Raw genomic sequence first — 11,481 nt, 5'->3', positions numbered from 1 at the left:
CTTCTGGAAAACTTGGAGCAGCTTAGGCCTTGTCTGAATGTGAGTAAAGAAGGCAGGGATGGGGGGAAGCCATGTGCCCAGCTGCCAGTAGGCCCTGTGCTGTCAGGCCGGGCTCCATCGCAGGGCCTGAGCCCGGTCCCACCGTTCTGCCAGGTACGGGGGGACAGGACTTTGGATCAGATTTTGGTCCAGTCTCCCAGGTGAGGCAGAATTTCAGCTGTGTTAAAATTCACAATTTTATGTGCTGAGGATTTTTTTCCTCTGGATACAAGGTGACCTAGTATGTGCCGAAAAGTTGTGGCTAACCTGCCTGCATGAACACAATCATTTTGTAGGAACAGAAAACCAAAATATATTAAAAAGAAATACAGACAGACAGTATTGTCCTGTTTTCCTATGCTCAAGTCTCATTTGAAAACCCACTTGAGTTTCTTTCACTTTTCATTTTGAGATTATGGAAATGTTTGTCTAAACATCTGTGGTAGCTGGTTAACAGGATCAAGCCAGCATTAGACTAGACCAGACACAGAGAAGATAATCTTTTCCAGCCAAAGAGTAGCAGCAACATAAATGCATAAATCCGCCTATTCAACTCCATTATTACCCAGACATGCTACCCCCAAAACCAGGTAGTTGTGCTGCCAGTATGGGCTGTGTCTCTGCTGAAAACATATCCCCACAGGGTTGGCTGCAGAAATCTTATGAACTCCTGCAAGGCAATGATTAAATCCACTTCCCATGCCACTGAGGCAATACAGGAGCTAACCATATCCATATTCTCTTGTGGTTGAGTTTGGGGATTGGCACACAGACACAAGAGATCCTCAGTGTTCCACCAAACTAGATAAAAGAGAACAGAACCAAGCTCAGCCATGGCAGTTTTGCCACTCTCATATTCTGGACAGGCCCCTGTAACAAGCAATTGTAGAAAGAGTTAGGCAGGCAGGGACCTAAGGAGGCTGGCAGGGACCCAGGAGGTCACCTAGTCCAACCTTCTGCTTCAAGCAGGGCTAGCTTCAAAGTTGGAGAAGGTTGCTCAAGGCCTTGCACATTCAAGTCCTGAAAACCACCAAGGATAGAGACTCCATCACCTCTGGGTTCATCCACTGCAATGGAAAAGAATTCCTCCTTACGTCCTGATGGGATTTCCCTGTTGTAATTTGTGTCTGCTGCCTCCTGCTCATTCATCTTGGCTGCACACTTCAGTTCTTCAGTGTCTTTCTAATAGTGGAGTGCCCTGGCACAGTACTCCAGATGTGGTCACCTAAGTGCTAGAGAGAACAATCCTCCCCTGCCTGGCTGGCTACACGCTTGCTCATAGAACCCACTCCATGGCTGGCCTTCCCCATAGCATGGGCACACTGCTGGCTCCTCTTCAGCTCGTTTCACCAGGATCCCCAGATCCTTCTCTGTAGAGCTGCCCCCGGTCACTCGGTCCCCAGCCCTGTACCGATGCAAGGGGTCGCTGCTCCAGGACTTAACGCTTCTTGCTGAACTTCACAGGATTGACCCCACTGCCTCCTCTTGGCCAATCCCTCCAGCTTGCCCCCGTCCTCCCAAGCAGCCCGCCAGGACATCACTCGCTCCCGCAGCTTGTTGCCATCCTGGCAGTGATGGTGGTAAACAGCACTTGCCTCTTTCAGCAAGGGAAGGTGTTTTCCAGAAGCTCCTGTCAGATACTGAGTTCCCATCTGTAACTCTTTTGTCTTACTGTCTGTTGGCTGGGGGTTTAATCAGTGTTTCCCATGAATAATAGGCATTTTGTAATTTTTAAAGTATTTGTTATAATTGGTGGATGAATTTCACAGGGCTGCTGGAAAACAGAAGGAAATGGACAATTAGCTACAGCTGTCACTGTAATTCAAGGTGTTAATGAATGTCTGTTTGATCTGTTACCTTTACTGGAGGAAAGCTGGTGTGCACTCTTCTCTTCCAGATACCAATTTTCATGAAGTGGGCAGGAGTTTAATAGATTCTGGACCTTAATTTCTCAATCTAATGTGGCTGATGCTAGTCAAAAGCTGCCAACATCAGTAAAGGAAGAAAGACAAGAGGCAAAGGTATGACACTACTGCATGAAGGCATCTCCTCAGCTTCATAACCTCGTCTGGGTTATCATATTTTAAATAGGACCAAGAACTTGGAAAAATGAAGACAAACCCACAAAACAGTTTGTGTTGCTGCTCTATAGTTTCTTTGTAAAAGTTTCAGCCAAACATTCTGCGCAGCTCAAGAGCCATGAGGTGTTGAAATCGCAGTGCTGACTGCACGTGCAGCATCACACAACGAATTGCCTCTGTGCTCCTGGTGGTTGCTGCCGTGCCATCCCGAGATCGTGGTCTGCTCAGACCTTCCTGCCTAGTTCAGCTGCTGGGGTTGGATTTAAAATGAGGAAGTGAGCTGGTGTGCTTTGATTTTTCTCCACTGGACTACAGATCACATTATGCACCAAGTCATTTTTACAATACATCAGACTGGGGGGTATTTTCCAAATCCTATGACGAGAATGGCATTAAAAAGCAGGCAAATGAAGTCCCCAAAGATTGACTGAGGATAAAGCATGCATAAGAATTCATTCACACACACACACACATACACACACCAGTGATAACACAGTGGTGATCAGAGCTCCCGATGAGGCAGCTGAGGGCAAACAGTGACTCTTTAATGACAAGCATAAATTTAATTTGATTGCTGGGAATAATTGAGTGTTACGGCCCTCTGCTCATTTCAGTGGATTTGAGCAAAATTAATTGGAAGGAACATGTGTTTTTTCCTTAGTACTCCCTCTGCGGTTGTTGATTAACCTCCCAGCTGCAGGATTTGAACTTGGTGCTGGCTGTCAGGCAGGACGGACGCACTGACCCAGCGATGATGGAGCTCAGCCTCGGGGAAGCTGTATGTGGTGCAGCACACAGAGGGCAGGAGAGCTGCAAAGGCACACAGCGATGCCCAGTGGGCTTTGGAGGGAGGAAAGGCTGTGAATTTGTGTTGAGCCTCATCTGCCTGGGAGATAAGGTGCTGTTGTGATTTAGCCCTGGCAGGCAACTAAGTGCCACCCAGCTGCTCACGCGCTCTCTCCAGGTGGGATGGGGGGGAGAATCAGAAAGGTGAAAGTGAGAGGACTCACGGCTTGAGATAAAGACAGCTTACTAAACAAAGGAAAAGCTGTGTACACAAGCAAAGCCAAACATGGAATCCATTCTCTACTGCCCACTGGCAGGCAGGTGTTCAGCCACCCCCAGGAAAGCAGGGCTCATCACAGTGTGGTGCTTTCTTGGGAAGACAAACGCCTTCACTCCAACGCCCCCCCCACCCTCCTCCTGCTTTACACCAGCTTTTATTACTGAGCATGATGCCACATGGCATGGGTTCCCTTTGGGCAGTTTGGGTCACCGTCTCGTCTGTTGTCTGCCCCCCCCCCCCCCCCCCCCGTGCTCCTGGTGCCCCCCAGGCTCCTTGCTGGCAGGGCAGCATGAGAAGCAGAAAAGTCCTTGGCTTAGTGTAAGCACTGCTGTGAGACAATTAAAACATCGGTGTGTTATCACCACTATTTTCATCAAAAATCCCTAACACAGCGTTATGTCATTCTCTACGAAGAAAATTAACTCTGTCTCAGCCAAAACCATGACAGGTGTGGATTATTCCTGTCAGCCCCACTCATCATTTAGTTTTGAAGATTTTTATCAGAAGCGTCACTGGCTGCTCCAGCTTCGCGTCCTCCTCTGGTGGATTCTTCCTGGCAGTCTTCCTGGGGTCTTCCTACCACCCCATGTGTCAGAGCGCTGCTGCTGACCAGTAGCAACTGTGGCACCATGGTTAGGTGGCCCCATGCAACCCAGACGTGCACGTGGGTAGGTGCAGCCTGCAGGGCCTGCAGGAAGGCTATAGCCTGCTAGACAGCAGCAAGACAGCCACAGGGACAGGAGGTGGGGCTGGGCATTAGGAAGGCAAGTCCAAACCCCAGCAGTTTCTGCGCCTCCTTTCCCCATTACTCTGAGTACTTTGCACTGCTGTTGTGGTCTAACCCAGACGGCACCTCAGCACCACACAGCCATTCGCTCACCCCCCGCCCCAGTGGGATGGGGGAGAGAATCAGAAAAAAAGTAATAACTGGTGGGTGGGTTGAGATAGGACAGTTTGACAGGACAGAAAAGAAAGGATAATAATAATTAATATTAATAATAATAATAATAATGTGTACAAAACAAGTGACACACAATGCAATTGCTCAGCACCCACTGACTGATGCTCAGCCCATCCCCAAGCAGTGTTTCCCCCCCACCCCAGCCAGCCCCCCCATATTAATTGTTCAGCATCACGCCATATGGTATGGAATACCCCTTTGGCCAGTTGGGGTCAGCTGTCCTGGGTCTGTCCCCTTCTAGCTCCTCGTGCACCCCCAGCCTCCTTGCTGGCAGGACAGGGTGAGAAGCTGAAAATACCTTGGCTTAGTGTAAGCACTGCTCTGCAACAATTAAAACGTCAGTGTTATCAACATTATTCTCATCCTAAATCCCCAAAACAGCACCCTACCAGCTACTAGGAGGAAAATTAACTCTGTCCTAGCCCAAACCAGGACAACTGCCTAGACACTTCGTCCACCTCCTGACATTAAAACCCCAAAGCTATTTCCATGCAGCTTCCCATCAGCTGCTGAAGGATGGAATTCAGGTTGCCTACAGCAGGTCAGTGTGCATTGCAATCTGCATCAACATCAGGAGAAGCACTTCCAAAACCATTTAGGGGACTGATGCCTGCCCTAGAAGTTTCAAAAGTGACTCGGGCAACTTGGAGCTTAGAGCTGGGGAGCAACCAAGGCTGGCTGTGAAGGGCTGTCGGCCTTGTCCATCCTGCATGGCAAAAGTGTCCGTTTAACCACACCTGCAAAAGCAGGAGGAACGCTACTCAGCAGCACCAGAGAGACTGGGGGCGAGTGGGAGAGGACCAAGGTTCTCTGGAAAAGCTAGAAGTATTTAATGAGTCACTGAGCACTGTGAGCTGTTCAGCACAGCCTTCTATTGGGGTACACAGATTTGCCATTAGTATCATTGCTTCTGGTCCCACAGTAAATATTTTGGTCCACTAACAGCATGCTTTGACATCTACAAAGACCATTAAGGGGCAGGAGCAGTTTTGTCAGCAGCATATTGCTGCTTCAACAGAGGTCTCCACAGGCATTGTTCAGCAGGGACCTACTCTGCCAGTCACCTGGCTTGTGCACACAAATGTTGCTGAAATAGTTGAGTTTCTGCTTGGAACATGCCATGCCTGAAACAGAGCTGGCATTTGTAAATAAGTCATGAGCTCTGTAAGAGTGATAATTCTTTTCTGGGTTAGGAATGTATCAGAAGTAAAATATTTACTCAAAAAATCAGTTTATCTTTCAGCATCCCTTGGAAATATGTGACAATCAGAAGGAGAAGTGCTATTTCTTTACTCTATGAGATATTGGGGAAGGGTAAAAATCCCTAATACAGTATATGATTTTCATTCAATTACTTATTTCCATTGCATACGATCTACTTATGACAGACAATGATGTATTCATTTAAATGCTTCTTATTTACAATTTTCTTACACATCTTACACCTTTATTTTTCAGCTAATTCATAAAACTCTGCAGTACAGGTGGGGTCAGGTCTGATTAGTCTCTTAGTGTTATTTGAACCCCCACTGAGCACGTCTGCATCCCTTCCAGGGGAGTGTTAATTCCAGAGCCCATGTGAGATTAAGAACAGACATAAGAAATTCCCTGCGTAAAAAGAAATGGGAAGACCAGGAGTTTGAAGTGGATCATACACATGAAAACTACATTACTCCCTGAAAACGTAATTCCATCATCCTATGTAAAAAGCAAAATAATGACTGGGCAAGCCTCAATGCACATAAAGCAATACTGTCTAATAAGAAGAAACCTTTTTAACATCTCTTCAATATCAGAGTCTAAAAAAAAGCTATGTCCAGTGGCCACTTCCACGTTTTAAAGTTTGAAAAATTGAATCTGTAAAATTAAATGTAAATCTGAAAAAATGTACATCTATGAAAGTAAATCCTGGGAGTCTGAAAAGTTTGCTAAATGAAGAAAGAAGATGAAAAAAAAAGACCCTAGTATCCTACAATATCCTGAGTTTGGAAGGGACCCACACAGATTATTAAGTCTAACTCCTGACTCCATACAGGACCACCACCTCTCTCTCTCTCAAAAGAAAAAAAAAAAAAAAGACATTGCAAAACATTGAAAACATTCAAACTCAAATAGTAACCTTTTTGTATTTTGCATTGCCTACACAATGTGAGTTCAGGCCTGCTTTCCAATAACACCTACACAGAGTTTCTCCAAAGGCAATGTTGGCATCATCAGCTGCAAATAATATTACATTTTCAAAGCTGAAGACATTTTCTTGTAGTTCAGATCCTAAATGTTCCAACACACGTCGTGATGTTTCATCGCTATCTTGCAAACAAGCAGCACAAGATAGGTAATATTTTCTTTTAACTGTGCAACAACAGACAATTTAAAATACTTTAATATTTCCACAGTTGGAGGAGTCACTGGCAATGGATATACATATAGCCTTTCTAATGAAAATATTTTTTCACAATGAAAAAAAAATTAACACATTGTTAGGCAAAAGATGCTTCTCCACTAGCTGTCAGTGATGATGACATTTAATTCCTTAAGCCTCCTGACAAAGATATCCATGACCTTCTCACTGCCTGACTTGAGGTAGTATATTAAATTATGGCTAGACAAATGCAGATTTTTCTCACTGATCCTCCATGCTGTGGCGTTCTTGAGATTCATGCTGCCACGTATGACGTTGCCAATGTCATCCGTGTCCCTGCAGCACGAAGAAAAGGAGAGTGAGAAAACCCTGGAAAGCAAAGTTGGTACCACCTTGGCAGACAGTGCTGGGGGATGCCTGGGTTGGATTTTCACAGAATCACAGAACAGCTGAGGTTGAAAGTGACCTCTGAAGATCATCTGGTCCAACCCCCCTGCTGAGCAGGATCACCTAGAGCACCTTGCGCAGGATGGCATCCAGGCAGGTTTTGAATATCTCTCCAGAGAAGACTCTGCAACCTCTCTGGGCAACCTGTCCCAGTGTTCTGTCACCCTCCCAGTAAAGAAATGCCCCCTCATATTGAGCCAGAACCTCCTGGGCTTCAGTTTGTGCCTCTCGTCCTGTCGCTGGGCACAACTGAAAGGAGACCGGCTCCATGCTCTCGACACCCTCCGCTCAGACATTCAAACACATTGATGAGCTCTTCCCTCGGTCTTCTCTTTTCCAGGGTAAACGGGCCCAGTCCTTGTACTGGGGAGCCCAGAACTGGACACAGTACTGTTATTGTATTTTGTGCTGCTTTGCAGCCCTGATGTCTGGGGGCTCTCTGCCTTCCTTGCAGTGCGGAAGGCCCCAGATCTGCCCTCTGGCCTGGCCCGGCTCCCTGCCCGAGGCTGTCCCCGCCTGCTGCTGGGTTGGGGAGGCCTTAATGAGAGCCGTGCACTCCCATCTCCTTCCTCTCCACAGTGGCAGAGCATATGTGATAAAAAGGATCCTTTTTAAAAACCTGTTCTCATCTGGGGTGTCTGGCTGCCTCAAACCACAAAACCCCGTGCTAATCTCTTGACTTCCAGACAATGACTTACCAGTAATAGTGAAGCCACAGGCCCTTGATTTCAAAACAGCGATTCTGGTACCAAAATACATAATTTGTCCATTTCTTGAAGTGATAGATTTCCACGTCCATGGATGTGGGATGCAGAGGACTAAACAGAAAGCTGGAACAGAAAGTGAAAGCAACTTTTTTGTTTAAAAGGACTTCCCAGCAGTAGGTGGGGCAACATGCAGGCGAGGAGCTCAGCTCTGACTCCGAGCACTGTGCAGCCAGGAAATCATCCCCATCCAGTTACCGAGGGCCAGTGGCATGCTCGGTGGGACAATGTGACCACCTGTCAGCGTCAGCCCAGGCACGGTAAGCAGGCGGCTGATGGCTGGGGTCAGCCCAGAGTCCAGGCTGTCAGGCAAGCCCAGGGTGCTGAGGCAGGCCTGAGGTCAAGTCATGAAGTCTGTCTTCAGGTTGGGGTTTGGCTCACAGGGGTCCGCAGCCAGGTGCGGGTATGGCTGTGACACAGCTGTGTTGTGGCACAGGCTGGGGACATGTGTGAGAGCCCTGGCTTGAAAGCAGATCTGGAGGGACAGGGCACAACCGTTGCTGATGCCTCTAGCTTTCTTCCCTATGGCTTTCTTCGAGGTGACCTCCAGTGCTTTCTCCAAACTTGCCCAGGAAGCCAAAGCACCAGGAAGGGAGGATGCTGAAGGTGCTGACACCCAGCTCCTCCATGCCCTGTAGCCACATCTGCCTCACAGCTCCAAGCACTTCATTTTTGCAGTGGGACCCTGGGCCCTGCCGGGCTCTTGCACTTCAGGACAACACAGCCTCGCACATGAATGTCTGCACAGCACCAGAGCCCATGTCCCGCTCCATCTCACGAAGGCACTGACACTTCCTGTGATTAACTTGGAGACGTTACAGAGCCACAGATTCTCCAAAGACACGTTGGTGGTTGAATTGGCTTCTACATCAGTGTTCATGAAGTGAAAGCCATTAAAGTTTTCAATCTTGAAGTAGCTAATGTGTCACAAAAAGGAGAACAGTTTAACTTGTCTGGAAGCCAAACTGCAAGAAAGACAGTCCAAGGGGAGAGCAGACACTTAATTCTACCATCTGGCACTGAGCCTCCATGCAAATGGAGAAGTGGCAAGAGATTTCCAGGTAATCAATTGCTTGCTGCCAAATCCTTCCCCCAGGTGCCCCTTGCAACCACAAATGTTCCAGCTCTGACTCTAGAGATGCTTCCCCCCAGATTCTCAAGGCCTACTTTCGAGGACTGCTCTTCCACTGGTGGAAAAATGCTAGCATGGATCTGGTGGCAGAGAACACGAGTGTTCGAGATGACAGCTGTCCTCAGACTCCAGTCCCACTGAGTCCTGTGATGCCAGCTGGGAATTACTCACCTCGTTGTGCTGGAATATCTGAGTCTGAGAGTCTGTGCAGTGAAATATTTCAGTTATGGCTCTTACATCTTTTAAGGTTCTTTTCAAAATCTTAGCATGAATTCTGCACCCTTTAGCTCCCATTGTTTTCCCTTCAGTAACATGGTTCAGCCTCTTGCTTTCAACTGAAACCCATTGTCCATTTACAAAGGGATCTGCTGTGAATTTCTCACTCAGGAGTTTTTGGAAGCTCAGGTCTTTGGCAGAGAAGTCCAAGGAAATTTTGCAGGAGAAAGGGAAAAAAAAAAAAAAGAAGTATTGTGATCTTCTAGATTTCCAGCAACAGCAGTTGTCACTTATTTTCCACCTTGCACACAGGTGGCAGTGCCAAAAGGCTGGGACAGGCTCCACTTCGGGAGTCGCAGCGCCTGTTTCCATCACCACCACACAGAGAAGCCTTGGAGGTATTCATTCACGCCCTGAAACAGGAGTGCTGGAAGATTAAGTGGATATTTAAAAAGCAAAGCAGAAAGCAAGAAAAATAATTTTAATAAAATGTATTTAAAAGCAGCTGAGTACACATAAAGAAATTGAGGGCGTTGCCAGCACACAGTCACTACATAGCATGTCAGCATGCCCAGGGCCTGCCCAAGGAACAGAAAATCCATGCACGTCCTAGGATTGCTGTCTTGGCCAGTGTGGAAGAGAGAACAATGAACGTTTCTGTGCTTAGTGCAAACCCTTCTGCAAGGGTCAGCCCAAGGGTGAAGCAGCCATGCCGCCAGGCTGGCTGCATGCTGGCAGGGTCCCACAGGTTGGCCCACAGCAGGGACATGGGGAGCTACTGGTGCCATCAGCCCATGCCTGCCAGCGCCGCTGTCAGTGATGCCTAATGCATGGCAGCTGTCTGAGCGCGGAGGCCACGACACCCACAGAGCTCTGCTGCTCGGTGCTGGCTGAGCCCTGGCTGGCAGCACCTTGGCTCCCTGGGGTGGGAATGTCCAGAATGGGGGCACTGGGCTGGGCAGCTTGGTTTGAAGCCTCCCAGAAATGCTGAGCTGCCAGAGAATGCACTGAGATGAAGATGACACTGCTCGGAGTGCAGTAGATGTGATTCCCTTCTTAAGCAGATCAGGGAGGAAGAGCTGACTTGCCCCCATTCACGTGCAGCTGAATACCAAAATGTCTATGAAATGTAACTCCAGATCTGCCTATTAGACAAACATTTTGGTGACAGCAAAAACTAGTGATCGAGCAGTTTGGAGTCTGGGTCCTGTCCAGAGCCCGTAAGGAGAACAGCAGTGTTCCTTCTGTGGGCGGGGGTGATGGGCAGTGGTGTGATCCCACTGCATGCCACTGCCCTCGCAGGATGGTCACAGGGCCAGGGGGGCAAGCGCAGCAAACACCCCGGGTGCCACTCACACTCCCCTTTCTCTGCCAGGCCACTTGTACACCATGTCCCCCATGAAGGAGCTGCACAGCATGGACTTCAAAACTGAGTCATTATGAGCTGGGAGAACACAAGACAAAGTATATACCATGCCAGAAATACCACTGTCACAGCAGCACCTCCTACTCAAATATGACAAGAAACTGAGACGTTTTTACACCTTCCATGTAAGTGAGTTTTGCACCCAGTGTCCCCTCCAGAAGCTGCTTCTTACCTGGCTGTGCTGCGGCAGGAGTCTAGCTGCAGGGACGTCTCAGCAACGGGGCTGCTGCTCAGCGGGACGGCTCTGCTCTTCTCCGGCCCTGGGGCCAGGGCTCTCCCTGCACCTTCCCAGTGGCTTTGGCTGGCAGAGGTGGGCAGCCACAGCCCTGCAGGGTCTCAGGCCAGCATGTGTGGCCACAGAAAGCAGATCTGCAGGGTCTCAGGCCCTCTCAGCCTGATCCCATATCTGAAGGGGCTCTTCAGACATCAGGGAAGCCACTGGGCTAAAATGAGCCTGGAGCCAGTGCTGCTGAGACCACTTTCCATTTGGCCATCATCTCTAGTGTCTGATGTGCCATGCAGGGGCCTTGGCATGCCTGTGAGACAGTGGCAAGCTGAACACCAGGGCTGGTTCAGACTAACAGCCCTGCCTTGTCTCCCTTCTCAGCAGCTCTGTCCCTAGAGGAAGGACCAAAGGCGGCCAGAAGCATGGACTGCTCAGATGAGCCACCTCAGGTTAGCAGCAGCCCCATCTCCTGCTGCACTGGCAGGGGACTCCCAGTGACTGGGAGAAGGCAGAAAAGGCCTCGAGATGAAGAGAACAGAGCTCAGAGATGTGGATGCTGCTTAGCAAGGATGTAGAGATGTTTTTGCTCATGAACAGAATCCCACGCATTTCCACTGCTTTCTGCAGAGGTGCTCCCAGCACACCTTCCCAATAGCTCTGCTCTGTGGTCACTGCTTCTTCCAGGCTCTTTGAAGACTGGGAAATTCTTGTCCAGGAGAAGCCTCCACTGTGCAGAAATGTCATGGAAACACCCTGAAAAA

General features: G+C 48.6%; 1 protein-coding gene across 1 annotated transcript; it reads right to left on the bottom strand.

Moving 5' to 3' along the window:
- Positions 1–6,244: 6,244 nt before the first annotated feature.
- LOC118257317 (oxysterol-binding protein 2-like) lies at positions 6,245–7,823 on the bottom strand. Its single transcript, XM_035565149.2, has 2 exons — positions 7,655–7,823; positions 6,245–6,845 (listed from the first exon to the last, which is right to left on the bottom strand). Exons 1-2 carry the CDS (start codon positions 7,753–7,755, stop codon positions 6,650–6,652), a joined length of 297 nt encoding a protein of 98 aa, XP_035421042.1. The 5' UTR covers positions 7,756–7,823; the 3' UTR covers positions 6,245–6,649.
- Positions 7,824–11,481: the final 3,658 nt, after the last annotated feature.

The sequence above is a fragment of the Cygnus atratus genome, chromosome 23 (assembly GCF_013377495.2).
Source record: "Cygnus atratus isolate AKBS03 ecotype Queensland, Australia chromosome 23, CAtr_DNAZoo_HiC_assembly, whole genome shotgun sequence".
In the NCBI taxonomy this organism is placed as follows: Eukaryota; Metazoa; Chordata; class Aves; order Anseriformes; family Anatidae; genus Cygnus; species Cygnus atratus.
This window is presented reverse-complemented; position numbering and strand designations above follow the sequence as displayed.